The sequence below is a fragment of the Chenopodium quinoa genome, unplaced genomic scaffold (genome assembly GCF_001683475.1).
Source record: "Chenopodium quinoa cultivar QQ74 unplaced genomic scaffold, ASM168347v1, whole genome shotgun sequence".
NCBI classification, from domain to species: Eukaryota; Viridiplantae; Streptophyta; class Magnoliopsida; order Caryophyllales; family Amaranthaceae; genus Chenopodium; species Chenopodium quinoa.
In genome coordinates, this window is record NW_018743021.1 from 1224519 (window position 1) to 1245279 (window position 20761).

Genomic DNA, 20761 nt, shown 5'->3' on the forward strand with positions numbered 1-20761 from the left:
TTTCGTGGGGGTGGTAGTGGTGGTGGTGAAGCCGGCGGTGGTTTTGGTGAAGCCAGCGGTGGTGGTGGCTGGGCATGGTGGTGGCAGTGGGTGGTTTGATTAATTAACCAAACATTCTCTCTCCACCTTAATTACATACTCCTATAATATATTAATCACCATTATACTTTCTTAATCTTTGCCCTTCAATCTTTTGCCTCGTGAACCGCAACTTGTGCCAAAGTTGCACATAAAAAAAAACGGAGGTAGTATTTACTATTCACACATCAAGTTTGATTATTGTTTTTTTTACCATTTTGAAGTACTCCCTTGCCCCCTTCCCTCATTTTTTAAAGTGCCTTAGGGCCTGTTCTCATACGTTGAAATTCAGTTCAGTTCAATTCAATTCAGCTCAGCTCAGTTCAGTTCAGCTCATGTGTAATGATATTGCTAATGATATAAAGCCAAATTTCATTATTTTAAGTTCTTATTACAATGAGGATAATAATAATAATATTGATAATGATGATGATGATGATGATGATGATGATGATTAAATAATAATAATAATAATAATAATAATAATAATAATCAATAAATAATAATAATAATAATAATTATTATTATTATTATATAGTATATTTTTCTTAAATATTTTAATATGTATATTTGTATATACTCATATGTATAATAATAAATAATCAATAAATAATCAAAGATCACTAATCCGTAGTTAAAAATCACTAATTAATAAGTTCAGTTTAGTTCAGTTCAGTTCAGCTGAGTTCAGTCAATGAGAACAGACCCTTAGTTTGATTTTTGCATGTATCATGACCAATGTCACGGAGTAGTAATTTATTTATAAGAAGAAAAAAAAAAAGTAGTACTTCTAGAAAGTTATATAGATACATGTGGAAATCGGTTTTAAGTACATTGAAAAGTGTTCCAAATTAACCATGTTAATTATTATAAAATGGAAACAATATTAGCTTAAACTTTACAGCACAAGACCTTTTGTCAAGATTCAATGGTTCTTACTACTTTTGCCCCAGAATCAAGCAAAGAGTTAAATCATGATTGAAATTTTGGTCACTTTTACCGTCTTTTTTCATGAATTATTGAGACGGCTTTAGGCATTTGTCACAATCAACACTTTAACTGTACACGTTGTCAAAAAAAAAAAAAAAAAAAAAAAAAAAAAAAACACTTTAACTGTACCAATAATAATTATTACTTTTTTTTTTTTTTTTTTTTTTTTTTTTTTTTTTAAGCAAAGCCCTACTCATATGTGGGATCTTGCATTGTTTGATTTGTTTCAATTAACATATATGCATTTTTTTTGTTATAGTAAATGTCTTGAACATATTTTTATGTTGAACGTATGCATAAAAATTTCTACCAATGTTGATCACTCTCGCATGCAGTCCATGTAGACATGTACTAGCTAGGCCGCTTACAGACCCCTCCAATCTACATTGCCTTTGCCCTAGTTAAGCCCTCGATGTAAACTTAGCTTAATGCGTAATAGTATTACCTTATTTCATACTTTGTAATTGATATTTTTTTTTTAGTATACATGCCATTACTTTTACTCCAATGTTAAGGAAACAATGTAATAAGCAATATATTATAGTGTAACCTCAAAACAGACTCCAATCATCTGTAGATCCAAAATTTCCACCAACAAAATTACAAAAACCCATGTCCATTTCCATCAACAATTGTCCAATTATGGGGACCTTTGTTTATACCATATTTCCTGATTATGGTATATTAAATAACTGGTCACTCTAGGACCATTATTTCAGAAATAATCAATACAAATATGAATGACCAACAATTTTGTAAGAATCCTTTTCCCAAGGCTTCAAACATAGGTACATGTATATCCCACGTTGTTTTTAGGATGAGATGTCATTATATTCACTAGTTTTTATTTATTTATTTATCTATATTTTTTTTAATTATTTAAGGATAACACTGCATACATCTATACATTTTACGGCTATATATTATATCATGTCTCAACGAAAACCTATTGAATGGTTGTATGTCATTGATCATATTGACGGGATATACTAGTAGGATTATGAACTTCTAATAAGGCCACGTCTCAGGGTTAAAACCCTCACCCTTCCCGACCCCAATCTACATTTCCCTTTCAGATAGAGTTAAGCCATTGTTGTAATTAAACTTGTAACCTTTTTTTTTTTTTTTTTACAGCAGGAAACTTTAACTTATTTTAAATTAATACCTTTATTAATAACACCTTTATTAATATTTTTTTGTAAATTTTTTTTATTATTAGTTGTCCTTTGGTTGAACAAAGGATATGGAGGAAGCCTTAGTTAACCTGATAAACAAATATTGTTTATCACATGACATTTGGTAAATAAATCAATAACTTAGGTTTATCCATTCATCATCACTGTGAGACCAACTTTTATTGAAAAAGTTATTGATTTATTTACGAAAATATCATGTAATAAACAATAATTGTGTATCTCGGAGATGAACTTGTATTTACCCAAAGGATATGCTTTATGTTATTTGATTTACCACAAACTTTTTAAAAAATCGAATGTACAATAATTATTGTATGTACATCTATTATAATGATAGCCTAAAGTGATCAAAAGTTACCCCTGAAATGAATAAAAGTTACCCCAATTAACCCGATACAACTAAAAATTGTCTATGCTTAGTAAAAAATCACATTTTAAATGACTAAAAGTCAATTATTTGTGAGTGAATGTTATTAAATTACCTTTATAAAACTGTTCTTGTTGTCTATTTATATAAAAAATTGTATTATGGGATCTTTTACCAAAACGGCTAGTTTGACAAAAAGTATTTACCAAACCGGCTAATTATAAATTTTAATTCCCAAACTAACTAATTTATTAACTTAGATGGAATTTATCTATTTATTATTTCCTTTGAGCCGGTTTGGTTCAATTTTTTTTAACTTTGTTTTTTTGGTTTTATTTTTATTTACTTAATGTTTTTTTTTTTTAAGTTGAAAATTTTAAGCAATATACAAAACTACAAATAACGTAAATAATTGCAGACTCGATAAAAAAATTAAATTAAATTAAAAGCACTAATTTTTCATCTATATCAATCACAAAAATTTGGAATTTCAAGTAGTATTGTTCTATCGAGACTACCGTAAATTTATACAACGATAAAAGATTTTAAGTATTGTTCATCTTTTTCATGTCTATTAATTGTATACTCTTTGTTAATGTCGCCTAGTATGAATATTTTTTTGTTTAATGTGTATGATAAATCAAACTTACATATATTTATTTCTATCTTTATGTGTTAAAAAAATAGTTGTATTTTTTTTTTTCTTTTGTTGATTGGAAGTTTGGATCATTTTTTTGAGTGGTTGTGTGACTTTTTTAAAAATAGAGAATTGTTGCATATATATTATGTTGATTGTTTTTGTTCAAATTAATGGGATATTTTAAACTGTGGCCTTAGAATTTAAATAAAATCAAAACTAAAAAAACTACTCCGTATTCTTTTTAAATAAAACCAAAAAAAATAAAAAAATAAAAATAAAGTTAATGAACGGGTTCAAAGGAATATAAAAAATAAATAATATCCTTTTAAATCAATAAATTTAGCTAGTTTGGGAATTAAATTTTATAATTAGCCGTTTTGACAAATTAAATACTTTTATCAAATTAGCTATTTTGGTAAAAGATCCTGTATTATGTTTAAAGTTACCCCCCAAAAGGCAAAATATTACCCTAAAATTAGCTAAAAGTTATCCTTATACAGTTAGTACTCGATGTACACTAATATTAGTGTAAACCGGGTATATACAAAAGTTTTTCGTCCATTTAATTTCCATGTATCAACAATGATTGTATAATAATTGGGACCTTTGTTTGTCCTTCCTAATATCACACAATGGAATAATAATGACTAATTAACAATATATATTAATGAGCGGCCAGCACTAATCTTCTATGAATCTTATTCCATGGCTGTCACATAGATATGCCCCTTACTTATAAACCCGTTACGTTGTTTATAAAACTAGATCTCATTAAATTCAATTCTTCATCAATTTGATTAATAAGAGTAATCGCGTATTATACATCCAAATTATTTGTTCTCATATCATGTCTTCTCGACAGGATCATATCATATCGTTTGATTGTATAATTATTGACTTGAATATCTTATCAATGTGTTTAAAAGATATAAAAGGTTGATGAAGAATTTACGTTGATGAATTATGTTACGTGTGTGCATGGTAGCCATATATGGAAGGAAAAGAAGATGAGACGAAAAATGGGGTGATATATAAATAATACGCACGTGCTATAAAAGAATGTACTCATGCATGGCAGTTTTCAATAGTGTAGTACTCGTAATAAAATATTGAAATAATTGGATTTTTTCTCTTATGTTACCGACAGCTCCATTACTCCTACATTAGATATATTGTACGTTCTTCTACTCAACTTTGTTTGATAATTTAAGACATGGTGCTTTATAAAGGTTTTATTTGACAATTGGTTATTACTTTGTTAGTTATTTTGTATTACGTATATCTCTTGGCTGATTTGACCAATTGTTTGTATTGACTTTTTATAATTAAAGTTTACCTAATGTCTAATACTACCTCCAATTTTTATTATTCATAAATAATACTCCAAAGTTGCAAATAATAAAAATCGGAGGTAGTAATATATTTATGTCTAAGAACACTGGTTATTGGTTGCCGGTTATAGGGATTAAAAGTGTTAAAAGGAAACAACCAATACAAAAAAGTGGCTTTTGGCGAAAAGGTTTGCTCGCAGAGAAGCCAGATAACCAAACACAATTTTGGTTGTTTGACTACATCCAAAAGTCATAGGAGAGGTGGTTGTTTACTGAACAATCCCAGCATCTCTATATTTATTTCATATCCCTACCTTTTAGAGAGTATAAGAAAACACTTATGAATAGTGTGAGGATAATTTTATCTCTAAAGTATTTGTTTATTTATATGCCACAATTATATGATGTTATTAATTGCCGCTAAATTTTTCTTTGTGTGGTATAATGATTTTATTACGTACACTGATGAATAGTAGTTGGACAATTATACATACCCTTTAAAATATTGATTTACTTATTTGTCCTCGTTAATGTTATTTACCGTTTTTTTAATTCTTAAGAATAGTGTATGAACATTTATACCCCGATTAACAAGAAAAAAAAAAAAAACTCTCTAGACATGACTAATTGATGCGCACATTTGCCACCCAACTAAATTTTGGAAGAATCACATTTATGAATAGTGTGATGATAATTTTATCCCTGAAATTTTATTATAGAGTATTAGATTTGCATTGTCTAAATACATATGAACCAATTATTAGTATAAGAATATCTCTCTCTCTCTCTCTGTCTTTTTTTTTTAATTTTTTTTAACTTGTTTTTCAAATTGTCAATTTAGTATATAATTAATTTGTTTGTCTCATTTGACATCACATAGCTTTCCCATTTTCACCATTGAATAATTTTTAGATGTAATTAATAATACACATTGAGACGAATCTTTCAAGATTATGCATAATTATGCCTTTTTCACATACTCTATAATTTAATGATTGATACAGTCAAATTTATCTTTATTCATATGAAATACCTCAAAATCGAATAAACATAAAGGTGTGAGTATATAAACATCATCAAAGAAAAAGGTTAACAATTGCCTATTACCTCGAGACAAAGGGATAAGTAGTTAAGTGTATATCTAACCTCACACCACTTTTCATGTTGGAGAAGTGATGGTATCAATTTAGGGCATTTCTTTACAATTGAGCCATGAGGTTTCTTAACTTTCTTATGATTTTGTAATCTCTTAGCAATTTGTGTCTCAAATTTATAGGCACGTCACAATTATAATGACCTTTGTCCTTAAAGGTTTGTTTTCATAAGCACTAACTCTAAGCTAATCAACAAAATTTGTCTAGGTTAAATTAGGTAAAATTTTTAGGACCGTTGAAGAATTTCTTTACTACTTACTAGTTGAGATCGATGGATCATGATTCATCATCATCATACCCACCCATGTGGAGTTTCGTATTTCTGGGCCCCTGATCATTAAGTTCAAGAAAATTTGGTTGTTACATTTGGGTAAATAAAGAGGAGTAAAAATGACAGATTTTGTTAATTTTCGGAATTTTTATGTGTTAGTGTGTTACTGATAAAGACACGCTTTTGATGTTTTGGAGTTTTTCTTAACTACGAAGTACTCTGTATTAAACACTTTTTGGGTTTTCAAACTATTTCACACACAAGTAACTTTACTATAGGCAAATTAATTTCAACTAGTATATCTTCTTATACGATAATTTCAAACAAAATAAGTCGAATGTAATCAATATATAACATAACTTTGCAAGTATATATGTAATTGCTATTAGCATAACATTGATTTTAGCTTTGCTAACAAAGGCAGTTAATAAACACACATTACCACTGGTTTAGCTTACTTGCCGGCAATTTAACTACATAAATAACATTAGTAAAAACCAAATGTTATCCAAACATAGATTTTTTTGGCTGGTTTTCCTAAATTTCATCTCAAAACCTTAAAATATTTACCTTCTTTTACTCCAAAAAATGATTTTCCTTCATCTATTAATTTTTTTTCCTTCTCTTTTCCTATTCTTTTTTTTCAAATTTCTCCCACCCATTATACCTTAGTCTTCAACTAGTACATGTAAATATTTATAGAATAATATCATAAGATAGAATAAAAAGGGGAAGAAAATGAGTCTCAATTGTTGCCATGTTCTTCATAGAACGGACTCAGATCAAGACCTTAGCAAGAGACTAATAAGCCATGATGATAAACCTAGCACTCCTAAGAACATATCAAGCCTATTTAGTCACAAAATTTTGGCGGAAAGGAATTGGTCAGGAAAACTTATGGCATCCCCTCGCGACAAAAAGGTTAAATCAATGGTAGGTGGTGCAACTCCTAAGAAGTTCAAGGCTCATCACCGTAGGTATGGAAGCACAGGAGCTTTGTCATACGGAGGTGAGGGCGATGATCTTACACACGAGCCGAAGTTAGTGAGGAGTGGTGGATTAAGAAGGGATTGGAGCCTTGAGGATTTGGAAGCTGAGCTGAGAGATGGCAAGAGATCAAAGCAAAGAAGGATGAATGGATTCTCCTTAAACAACAAATATTAATTAATTAATTAATTAACCCTATTTTGCATGATGATAACTAAGAAGCTAATAATAATGTATTTATGCAATTTTGTGTTATTTGGTTGAAGTTATCTCAAGGGTGAATGGGTGGGGTGGAGGTAAAATTGATGGATGAGGAAACTAGGAAAGGGAGGTATTGTTTTGTGTGTCGTTCTAATTTTATTAGATGTCTCTCGACTAGACATAATTTCATGTACAACGTAAAACTATTACGTACTAGTTTTGTTCCATTATTATATCCTCCATCTTATATATTGGAATTTTTTTGGTATAAAGATAAAGATATTATAAACTTGTAAATTTTAGTTTATTGCACTTAATTGATACTCATTTCTGAGCTTTATCATGTATCTTTTGCATGAGTTATATAAAATATAAGAAACCATGCTTATGCTGCAATAATAACGCATCTAAATTTCTCAAAGATGCCGAGAGATTGAAAAAGGTGACGAATTTATCAATGGATGCTAGGATAGGAAGTCCATATCAAATACAATAGCTACATACTGTAGTAAACATAAACAGAACAAGGGAAGCAGCACGCATCACGTTCGACCCTGACCAATCTCCTCCCACAAGCGGCAGTTGCAGGACAGCAGGACAGCAGGACATCAGCAACACATAACACCCAGTCATCGCCTCCTCGATTGTTGGCAAGTCAACACAGCCCTCTTTTCCGGGCTATACTGTAACTACTTTTCATCTTAGGGACTCCAGAGTCCAGATGTCTGCCGGATTAAGGAAGGCTTGCTATATTAATAGATCAAGACAGAACCAGGAAAACCAAAGTTATTCTGCCTATTAGAGCAGCTAATAAGTCAAGCTGTTCATAATGAGTTAAAGCACTTTCTAATTATGCAGTGTTGCATGATAGAAAGTAATCATCAAAAACCCCCATAAAACTGATAAGATTGCTGACACCCTCACTAAAGGAGTGGCTTTAATCACTTACTAAAGATCAGTTCTTTGAAAGCTTTAAGCCTGGTTGTTTTGATAGTCTTCTTCACAACCCAACAAACTACTACACTCTAGGCGCTGGACGCTCACAATATATCCCAACTGGTAGTCAGAGAAGTGAGAAATTCATCAAAGCTCTAGCCTGGTGTACATATATAACAGAAGTTGATGCCGGAAACTATAGTTGCAATGAGGCGCCCAATTGGTCAGGACTAAGCTGCATACACCTAAATTGTGGACCATGCAAAATTTATAGGCCTGCAGTTTAATACTGTATACTAACAAAAGTTTGTTCGGGTTGGTGGCTGTTCAAGATGGGAAAAAAATACGAGTACATATATGAAGGACAACTACACTGAAGGGCAGCAACCGTACATGCCTTATTTTGCAACAACAGTACAAAGTTAGCTGCACGGGAGAGGTTATATTTCTAGTTTGACAAATGTTAATTATGGCTCACGAGGACCACTCAAACCAAACTAGCCCTGACATCTTTTATGTTTTTTGGAAACATGAAGTTTGGATCTGTATACACAGAAGTGCGCTATCTCTAAAGCTAGGAATGGTGAATGCGGTGTGATGTTGCAAGTTTGAGAACCAATGAAGGTCCTGAATGCCAATATGAGAGCTAAGTTATGATATATGCTGTTTTGCAATGGCTGTGGAGGTGAAGAGATTCAATATGGGTTTCCATTATTGACTATATGTAAATTCATTTGGTAGAGTTATCTTTAAACTATATTAAAAAAAAATAAAAAAAATAAAAAAAGGGGGAAAAGGAAGGGCTAATATATATATATATATATATATATATATATATATATATATATATATATATATATATATATATGTATATATATATGTATATATATATATATATATATATATATATATATATATGTATATATATATGTATATATATATATATATATATGTATATATATATATATATATATATATATATATATATATATATATATATATATATATATGTATATATATATATGTATATTCACATTTTCAAGGAAAACCAACATTATCCAAATTGTAAGATGATGCATGAGCATAATATATGTATTTTTAACCATTGAATAGCCAAAACTGGCTGATTTCATAGACTTGAACTTACGAAAATGTATATAATTTCCAGGATTCATTCCTTGAAAATATGTACATATTCCACATTACATACTAAAGCATCAATTTCATGTCAATTGCCTTCAATAAAAAGATGTGTATGATATATTCATCACAACTTTTCAGGCTAACCCTAAAATAAAGATTTTCATCATGTATAAGAATGTTAAAAGAATCTTTGTTTACAATGAGTTTTAGCAAATAACTATAAAAAGATGCTAGGAGCACTAATGCTCAGGTACAAGAAAGACGAGCAGCCTACAAACAGCTTGTTACTAAGTTGATTATGCAAGATTGGCATATATCATATCTATAAATCATAAGACTTGTCATTTTGGCTATTTAAAGGCTTTCCAATTCAAATAATCAAGTTTCTCTGATCACCCATTGACTGACCTGATTTGTAGAGAGACTATTCCTTTCAGAAATTACCAAGCAGCTGAACAAATTGGATAATTACTGCAATGAATCTGCATTAAAATACTGATTAAGTATATATGAAAGTAATGAAACAACAAAAACAAATGCGGAAAAAAAAATACAAAAAATCAAAAACAATATTATGCGAGGAACTACCTATTTATTTCTTATTTCTTGCCTCTGCTTTCCAATCTCTTCTTCCGGGTCTACTTCTACTTTTATCACTATCATACAAGCGGGGATAGCTTTCTGAAGAATCTTCACTTTTCAGAGCTTGTTCTGATTCCCGCATTCCCCAAGGAGCATGTGGCGTGTTATTTTCAGTGGCTAAAGACTGACCATTGGGAAGTAATCCATTGAACATGGCTTCTGGTATGGCAACATGGACTCTCCTCGCATCCTTTTTCCAATCTCGTCTACAATGAACACGGGTTACAACTTGTTCCACATTCCCATTCCTGTCAGGCCCATTTGCATCTGGCAGCGATACAATTTGCATCTGGGATGACTGGTCAGTGACATGCCCATTCCTGGCATTTCCTTGGAGACGTTTCCGTTCCCTGTATCTACGCTGTCGTTCTCTGTTCTTCAGCCGGCGATTCATGACATCATTGAGGATTTTGCTACTATTACTATCAGAAATGTCCATTGTATCTCTATTATCCCGTATTTAGTAGGGTTCCCTTGCGTCTGCTTCCCACAGCTCAGAATTTCTATATGTGAAACTTGCAGAGACTGATAACAAGGTTACTACTTATCAACGGCTCCATTGTCTTATGATTGTGTTGTATTTAAATGGAGCACCCTTTGTCTGCTTCTAAACTCAGTTTCTCTGTATGTAAAATTTGTTGAGACTAATTACGGGGCTACCACTCTGACGTGAAATTAGATGTCAGTGAAGAAGTGAACTATTTCACTCTTCTACGGTATTGTTAGACATCAATGTTATCAAGGCATCCTATCTTTCTCAACCATCAACTACGCAAAATGCAGCAATATCTTGCTCCAGGTCCCTACCCTTAGAATATACAGTTTCACGTCAAATAAAGGCGATCTCTACATACTAGCCTGAAAAGTGGAAAACAATCAAGAATACAGTATGTCAAACAAAGAGAAATTTTAAGTTTCCAGCTTGGAGATGTTTGCAAGGATAACTCTTAAAGTTGCTCAAACTTGACAAAGGGAAAATCCAGTATACATTATTAAAGCAAAACTCTTGAGCACCAAAAATAGCCATTAATTCATTTCACATTCCTGGTCAATACATTCACAGCCACATGAGATAGTTACTAGACGTCTAGACAGGCAAAAACACATTAAAAAAAAGTCAACTTCAAAGTAAAGGAAGCACTATGAAAATAGAATGGTAAAGAGTCTCATGCTAACAGTAAACAGAAAGTTCTTTTCAGGTTAGCAGGTCCAACAGGCTTTGCATAATAGTACTTAGTCCAGCAAGCTTTAATATCAGATAGCAAACACTAATATTTTAATACTTACTGATACTGATATCTTTCTTTGCATGATCAATCAATCAAATTTTATGGTTGATGCAACAATGCTAATAAATAATACAGAAACACAAAACTCACAAAGGTTAGGTTTGGAACCTTGCAACTAATCATAAATTCCCTAAGAAGCGCCCTATCTGCTTAGCTTGCATCAGGGTAAATAAAGATATAACGAAGACAAAAGCAACTCAGAAACAGAGTTGTGCAGTTTCCTAAACAATCAGTCCAAAGAAAACAAAGTGGAGACTCCAAAATGAAATATTTCTAAATGGAAGATGTGAACAAGATTCTACAAGTTGTGCAGTTTCTTAAGCAATCATCTACAATTTTGTTTTTCTCAAATTAGGGGTGAAAGATGTGAACAAGATTCTAAGAGGAGGTGAGTAGCCCTTTCTTTACTTTTATTAACCACCCCCCCCCCCCCCCCCAAAAAAAAAAAAAAAAAAAAAAAAAAACATATAACAATATCCAGGATGCCAGAATCATCAAGGATAAGCTTGTGATAATGGCAGGTCTTGTAAATCATACAGCAATTGTGATCATAGCTTCTGCCCCTCTTAATTTAGAGGTCTGAAAATGAAATTAAATAGCTTCTGAGTCCCAGTTATCTGTCAACAAAATGTTACCCTGTCTTGCCGATACCTCAAACATTAAGAGTTAAGAGATCCCAAGCTTGGAAAAGGATGAGGAATGAATGAAATAGGTGCCTTCAGAGAACTGTCTGGGCATGACCTCTGTTTCAGTCGAATAGACAAGTAAAACAACGCCATAATAAATTATCCATAATCATATACTAGTACAAAAATTGATGGATGATACTGGCCAATGGAGTTTACACACTGCCTCAATGACTTAAGATGGAACTCAAATTCCACTAACTTCCCTCATCTTTGAATTCTAAGTTCCATCTTGACTAGCCCCATTCATAAATTCAAGGTTTCAGACGTTCTTTTATACACTACAAAGATACAAATTCAGAAAAATCATGAGAAAAGAATTGGTCAAGGTCTCAAGGATGTGTGAAATGGAAACAGTCTATCTTACGTTTTGAAAGGTCCCAACTAGGTCCCCAAAAGCCAATATGTTTTCTGGTTAGCTTCCTAGAAAATGAACAGTAAATAAATTTACTCTTGCTAGGGAAAGTCTCCCGTAGGGCTCCTCTACTTTTCTTCCTATGTCCCAAAGCTAAGGGACTATGAGATAAAGATGATTGATAGAAACATCCTACTTCAGAGACCTTTTTATATCTGTTTCCTTTAGCTCTGGGTAATGAATAATCTATCCACTAAAGCCATCTACAATAACTGGGTAATGAAGGTTATGACCAGATCTTTCAAGGTTATACGTACAGTCCCCTTTGACAGATGGCCCAGTTCAATTTGTTGACACAGGACTATGGAAGTTTCATTCCACCTCTCTGTCAAAAAAAAAAGGTTTCATTCCACCTCAAATAGACCTTAGCCCTCTACTAAAACCACTCATCCCAGCTTCTCAATGACATCCCTCCTTAATGCACTGCTGTTGCTTGGTAAGCATTTGGACACCACTTGGAAACTCTAAATCCAGAGAGTTTACGTTTTTGACTAAAAAAGAGGGATCAGGATCATCCTCACCTCTAATTTGCCCCCAATTGCCCATCACCCCTCTCATATACAGACTCCTTGGTACATGAAAGGGCCCTATTTCAATTTAGAGGGGGGGGGGGGAACTAGGATCATTCTCACCTCTAATTTGCCTCCATCAAGATGGATTAGACTCATTAGAGCGATACAATGAAGGGCCCAAGAAAAAGGTGAGCTATCATATAGGCAACATCTAGAGATCTTATATGAGTCACCTATCTTAGGTGTAGAGAGCTCTTCATGATTATGTGGATACTGAGTACTCAATTCATACCCGTGTTAACACAAATGACCTTTGCCTCCACAATAGCCTAACCCTTCCAAGCCTCCCCTAGCCCCAAGAGAGAGAGGGTGATGGCTGATAGGTCCTTTAAACCTAAATTTTTCAGTGCTTCATGAGTTCATGATTTTGTTCTGTCCCTTAAACCTCTTTGCTGTTCTTTCTTCAAGATCAAATAACGAATTTAGAGATGGGAGTCCAATATAAAACCGGATTTGGAAGATAAAAGTACTTTGTGCAAAAAAGCAGTTTGTATGTAAAACAAAAGACTTTATATTCAAGGCTTCAAGCAAAAGAGGGTCATAAGCCAAGAAATTGATTTTAGTCAAACTAAACCTATTGAGTTTCAAAAAGCACAAGAATTAGAGAAAGGGGGGGGGGGGGGGGGGGGGGCGCTGCATCTATTGTGGGAGAAAATGGCAAAATAGCAACTCTGGTCAGTCTGGTGACGGAACAAACACTTCGCAGCAGTTCAGACTTCAGATACGGTTGATACATGTCTGTAATCGACAATTATATCCTTTTACAATTTTGCAGCCTCTAGTTCAAACACAAAAACAAATTCTTCAATTACATAAATGATGGGGTATAAATGGCAATACCCTTTTAGTAGTGTGGAAGTTTGAAACAAGTGCCAATTAGGTTCGAAATTTTGCTCTTAGGGTCAGCACTATATGTCTAAATTCTTCTGCATTTTTTTTCTTATGACTCACAAAATTAGATAAAAGAATCTACAACAAACCACTGTGTAGAATCTAAGTATCTCACAATCGCACTAATGAACCTTTTCAAAGCACAAAATCAATAGCCCAATACGATATCTAGAAATTGATTTATTGGGTGATTTGGATTCAATATCCACCAAAAAAACTGTCCTCCATTAATCTAGAATTTTCAAATAGCTCAATTTACAAGTGAACCATTGTTTTCCTTTCCTATTATAGTTCCCATAACACATATAACTACCCAAAACTTGTCAAATTTGATAGAATTTATCAATACCATCCTGACTTCCTGAGACTCTCCCACATGAATTAATCCAAACCAACCAACACATTGACACAAAGCTACTACGCCTTCGATATCAACAAAACAATACGGAGTACCTAGTAAAGGTACCAAATACAGATAACTTTACCAACAATAACCACACTGCAAAATACTACTAAACTAGCTATTACTCTTCATAAACACTTCATAATAAACACAAACCATCAATTTTTGTTTTCAACCCACCTTCCAAATCCATTTTCCAAATGCAAACTAGCCAACCAGCTTTCCCTTGTAAAAGAATTTCTGGGAAAGGCATCACAAAATCCTTAAAGAACTACATGATCTACCAAAAACAATCAAACAAAAAATAAATGAAATAAAAAAGCCAGCTTTCTCAAACTAAGACATGAATTAAATAATGGGTAAATCAAATTTTAACTCTGGAAAATCTAGAATCACTGGGTTTCAAATGAACAATAAGGAAAACATGATAAATTACAAGAAGTAATTAAGGAAATGATCAATAATTAATTCGAACCCATTAATGAAAAATTACAAATCAAAAGATAAGTCAATAAAAAAAAATTAAGTAAAGATTGGGATACTAAGATACTTACCATTTGCAGGTCACAGGATTATAGACTGATTGACAGGAAAGATTTGGACTTTTGGAGTAGTTTTAAGGGTTCTAGCGACTGCTTCCTAGATTGGTGTTGCAGCCTTCTTACACAAACGAGAAACGAGAAACTCATAAAGTGTTTTTTGTATGACCAACTTTGAGTTTAGACATTTAATCCGTATCTTTTTCCTTTTTTTTTAAAAAAAAAAAACAATATTTAATACAGTACGTATTTTACTATCCATTAAATACTTTGTATTATTCCTTTCGTCCCAGAGTAAAGTAAAATTACGGTCCCTTAACTTTGGTATAAGTTTGATTTAGGTCCCTCAACTTTCAAAAGTCTGATTTTGGTCCCTCCACCACCACTAAAGACTTATTCTGGCAAAATAATTAATGACTAGACAAAGTTTAGGGACAAAATTGCTGAGTTGTCAAATGAAGGGAAAAATTTAGGGACCTTGCCCATATGACGTGGCATTTTTTATTAATATTGGTGAAAGTTTAGGGACCTTGGCAGTCCATTTTTCCCCAAAATGGGTATTAACTTAGGTGATATAATCAGAAGGCTTCATTTATTCCTTTAGAAATTAGAAGCCCATAAAAGTACTTTTCATCACAAAATTGTATTACGCCATTGTTGCTGATGTCGGGTTGGGAATTTGGCGAAACAAGGGAGCAAAAAGAGTTCAAGCTTGCGAAAGTATCATCTGCTGAAGGTAATGCCATCCTCTAATTTGGAAATTGTTGTCATTATCACTCGTTTTTTACTCTGTTTTGTTTAACATGTATGAGTTAGGGTTTGGTGATTTTTTTTTTTACTCTGTTTGCTGAAGATAATTTTTTTTTATTTGGTTTGAGTTCTCCCTTCTATTATGAAGATTAGTTGCTTTAAATAGCCATTTGAACTTGTAACGACTAGTTTTTGAAGTCTATTTTGGAATTCAGTTGTTTTTGCTGTGCAAACATTCCTCAAACATTAATTGCAAACTCTCTAAACTTTTAACTACCTTTTATTTGTTCTTATATGTGACATGAATTGTATAATCAGCACGAAAAATCATTAAAAAATTCCGAAGTCCCTAAACTATGGTCCAGTCAGCAATTAAATAATAGCAAGGTCCTTAAACTTTGCTGACTCATTCTTATAGCCACCACAATTGATGAGTCATTGGTGGTGGAGGGACCAAAATCAAACTTTTGAAAGTTGAGGGACCTAAATCAAACTTATACCAAATTTTAGGGACCGTATTTGGTCTTTACTCTTCCGTCCCATACTGTATTATTTAGAGTTAAGCTAAAGTACGGTCCCTCAACTTTAGTATTTGTAGCATTTAGGTCCCTCATCTTTCAAACGAAGCAAATTGATCCCTCAACCACCCATAACTTACTTTTCCGGTGGAAAAAGATGAGTCACCAAAGTTTCCAAAGTGCCCATGTGGCCATGTGGCAAAAAAAAAATATTTTAAAAAAAGTTTAGGGACCTATCCTAGTTAGCAAAAGTTTAGGGACCATGATTAATTAATTTTATTTTTTAATTTTTTTGTCAGTTTTTTTTTAAAAGGGAATCTTTTAACTAACATTAATTTTTTTTCCATCAACATTAATATTTTGGTTATGATTTGCATTAATCAAACTATAGAATTTCCAAAAAAAAAAAAAAATAGAAAAAAACTATAGGATTTTCCACCTTTTCTCACCCCCACATCACCAACAACCAGCCACAAACACATAACCCCATTTCCACCCGCCTGCAGCCTCACCACCGTCATTAATCAACCACGCAACCCAAACCTCTGGTTCGACTGAACTATATTATGCATGAGCTTGTACAGAATTAATTAAATCAGGAGGCCAAGATTAAATCACAAAATAAATCAAAGGCTGGGATTAAAAGATGGTGATTGATGATGATCGTTAATGAGGTGCAAAGTAGGGGATTATTTCCCATTAGAGCAGCCAAACCGAAAGTGAAGAAGATAGGGCCGACCCTTTTTTTTCTTTTTTTTTTTCTTTTCCTATTTCTTTAATTCGAATTATTTAATTTTTTTTTTTTGAAAGAAAGTCAAAGTATTTAATTTTTTAAGTCATATTTAATTTTCTTCTTTAATTCTCTAAGTCATATTTTTTTAAAAAAAATAGTCATTTAATTTTTAAAAAAGCAAAAAAATTGGGTATGTTTTCTTTCATTTTAATCAAAGTTTGTACATAATAAATAATAAATATTAATTAGTAGCTGACAAAAAAAAAATGATTTGTAATCCTTAAACAAATGCTAACTAGGATAAGTCCCTTAACTTTTTCTTAGTTGACAGTACACATCCCCAAACTTTGCTGACTCATAAGTTCCTCCACCAGAAATGGTGAGACAAAAGTGGTAGAGGGACCAATTTGCCTCATTTGAAAGATGAGGGACCAAATATGCAACTAATGCCATAGTTCAGGGACTGTATTTTAGCTTATCTCGTATTATTTACTCCATTGACCCAAAAAATTCTTACAAAAAGTGAATCCATGGTGCAATAAGAATGTGATTGAGGATGTACGTATTAATTTAACTTTTGTTGTCTTTATAGTTGTTATTGCATGACTTTAATCAATTACTTCCTCCGTTTTTTTTAGTTAACACGTTTATTTAGTCATGTTTGTCAATGCACTTATTCAATCATTAATATATTTAATTATCAATAAGCAAAAATTATGAAAATTTGATATTTTGAAAGTATATAACGTGACGAATCTAACAAGATATCACATGACTATATTTTTCATTACGTATAAAGCACAAAACACTGTCAAAAAGAGGTGTGTGAATAGTGCTAAAGTCAAAACGTGTCAACTAAATAAAAACGGAGGTAGTATATATTTGCATATGTTTGATTATGAAAATTTTGACAATTACCCCATACTATTGTTTTCATTTTAGCAATTACAACCTACAATTTTTTAATTTTTTTAAAAAATTACCGCCAACTATTTTTTAAAACACCCAAAGTTCCCACCTAATTGGCTCTCAACCACTTTATGACGTCTAAGTGCCCCACAAAAAATCTTCCCTCCCTTTTTCCCTCCCATTCCTTTTTTCTCACTCGTATTTCTCTCCCGTCTCTCTCCTTCGCCATTAATGGCATTAATTCAACCTCACCCACCTAATTTTTTCAGAAAATTAACTCTACTGCGTCACTTCTCCTCTCTCTCTCTCTCTTTCTCTCTCTCTCTCTCTCTCTCTCTCTCTCCCTCCTAATTCTTGGTCAAAAAAGTTGTAAAATTTCCCAAATTTGTACCTCATTCCAATCATATAGGAGAGTACAATTGTGTGAAAAACGACATCGTTGAACCAACCTCCACAGCTGCAACAAACACCAGGCAAGGCTAGGGTCGGGAGAAGCTCCCTATTAGAAAGGGAAAAACAAAGGTTGTAGGTAGCCTTTATAAGTAGTAGCAGTGTGTGTATGAACAAGTTGATTAATTATGTGGTCTGTATTTTTTGGGGTGGATGGTAAAAACAGCTGGTGTTTGCTTTTTTTTTTTTATTTTTAACTATGGTCAGCTTTTGGGAATGATATTTTGTTGTAAATGATGACATGAGTAGATAAACATGATTAATGAAAGTGCTAATTATGGATTTTATGTCCAAATTCTTTGTGTTATGTTGGAGTGACAATGTAAAACATTAGACTTTGCACAAAAAGTAGATAAAAGTGTCATTTCTTCATTAAAGGATCCAAAAAGGTACATTTGTGTTCATTCAAGACATCACACTTGATTCTAGGCAACATATTGCTTCATTCTTAGCTAATTCAACAAAAGTAAATCACCAACAAGGTTTCACCAACCTCTAAACTAACCTAAACTATCTGAACTACCTAAACATAATAACATTAACCACCACAAACACTAGCAGACAACAAAATACAAGGAGCATGACTCCATGCTTTTTCATTACTGTCACTTGATCTTTTAGTGCTTCATTCTCAAGTTCAAGGCAACCTTTTTTAGCTTTCAGCCAATTCCTTCTTCACCATCCTTAACTCAATCTTTTGCATGTTCACATCAACCATCAATGAATTAGTTGCATCCTTTCGCCATTTAGTCATTTCAATGTCCACCCATTTGAAATAGTCACAACCCTTGCTATTAGTGTTTTGCTCGTAAAATTGACAAGCTTGAAATCTTCTCCCAGGATTCTGCTTAGTCCATGAAGTGAGATTGGGAAATCGGATATCCACACTTGCAGATGTGAAATCGTGTCTGCACAAAATCAAACCTTTACTTAGCTATAACTACTTGTAAGTTAGAGAAATGGGTCATAATTCACAAATTGTTGTTAATTAATTCACCAATTGAACACCCTTATCCTTAATTTGAATCGCAAAACCCTAATTTGAAATACAGTGATTTCATCCCCAAATTAACAATAAAAAACCCTTAGCTGACTTCAATTGAAATCCCCTAAATTAAGATGAACAACATATCTTTCTTCGTGGAATCGTTGTCATGTTGCAACAACAGTAATAGTTGTTCATTAATTTTGCTTTGAAGAAGTGAATTGCAATTTATTCGATTAATTTCATAGAAAAATGAATAGAGGAGTGAAGTATTGAGTGAGAAAGAAAGAAAGAGTTTTTTTTTTTTTAAAATCTTTCCATTAGTTATTCATATAGTAATATAATCAAGTGTTAAGTGAAAAATAATTTTTTTTTTTGGTTTTTAGGTAGTAGAGGGAAAGTTGTTTAAAAACATTGATACATAGTATTATTATATAAATTAAAATTTTTACTTTTTCCATTTCTTTTTAGTTGACATGTTTCTTTAGTCACGGTTGATAATGCACAAATTCAACCGTTTATATCTTTAATTACCGATAAGTAAAAATTATATAAAAAAAGTTGATATTTGAAAATGTATTATGTGACGTATCTATAAATAACAAAATACTGTTAAAGATAAGTATGTGAATAGTACTAAAGTCAAAACACGTCAACTACAAAAAAATAGGTAGCATGAGATAGGGTAACTAGATAAGAAGTGATAAAAGTGGAATTTTGGTAAAAAAAAAAAAGGAATAAATTTATTTATTTCTAAAAAAGAAAAAGGAAAACATATCAACGGAGTGTATAAAGTGAAGATAAAAAGTAAAATCATTTAGGAAGGTTTTTGAGCAAAATCCAAATAACACTTCACTAGTCAAATGTGACATTTGACTGATTCATTATTCAACCGTTTTACTCTCCTTTCTTTTACATATGCAAATTGGATAATTTGGATTACATCAAGTTTCAAAGAATAATCTTTGCTTGTTGAACTTTGACTCCTTCCTCCAATGCTCTTCCTCGTTGTTGTATGAGCACATGTGTTCAATTTTTTTTTTTTTTTTTTAATAGAACATGTGTTCAAATTTTAATTTATTATTGATTTTTAATTTTAAAAGTAATATTATAAAAATTAGAAAGTGCATCTGTAATTTCTTATTGTCAATTTTTAAATTAAGGATGAACGTTACCCCGTAACACAAATGGCGATAGTCAAAATTTCAAATTATAACTTACTTAAAAAAAAATTGATACTCCGTATAAAACATGTGATCAAGTCCTATTTTTATTTTTTTGAAAGTTGATCAAGTCCTAATTTAGTTGTGTGCGTTAAAAAAAAAGTCCTAATGATCACATGAGATTCATTTCCTTGGTTTATATGATACTCCGTAACTATAAGGATTAATTCTCAAATTCCCATAAAAAAATATATGTTACTTCCTCCATTATTTATGGAAATCAAATTTTATTGGAAAGACAATTCTTATATTTTGGTCAACTAAACAACTCTACCGTTCACAACTTCACATGATACTCAAGTACTTCCTTTATGAATAACATTTTACAACCTTTATTTTTTATTGTACCATATAAATAACTCGTATATAACTATATACTCCTTCCGTCCCTAAATAATAGGAATGTAATTTAGGGACGGAGGGAGTATTAATTAGGGTAATGCTAATGCAACCCTTAAGGTT

At 32.1% G+C, this 20761-nt stretch overlaps 1 protein-coding gene and 1 long non-coding RNA gene across 2 annotated transcripts; one reads left to right on the plus strand and one right to left on the minus strand.

The window, feature by feature from the left end:
• Window positions 1-6511: 6511 nt before the first annotated feature.
• LOC110729992 lies at window positions 6512-7449 on the plus strand. Its single transcript, XM_021909777.1, has one exon. The coding sequence runs from the start codon at window positions 6766-6768 to the stop codon at window positions 7189-7191; it is 426 nt and encodes a 141-aa protein (XP_021765469.1). The 5' UTR covers window positions 6512-6765; the 3' UTR covers window positions 7192-7449.
• Window positions 7450-9294: 1845 nt separating this feature from the next.
• On the minus strand, window positions 9295-15083 carry LOC110730185. The gene is made up of 3 exons (XR_002513009.1): window positions 14747-15083; window positions 9883-10794; window positions 9295-9776 (listed from the first exon to the last, which is right to left on the minus strand). It is a non-coding gene; the product is annotated as an uncharacterized LOC110730185 (long non-coding RNA).
• Between the last annotated feature and the right edge of the window lie 5678 nt (window positions 15084-20761).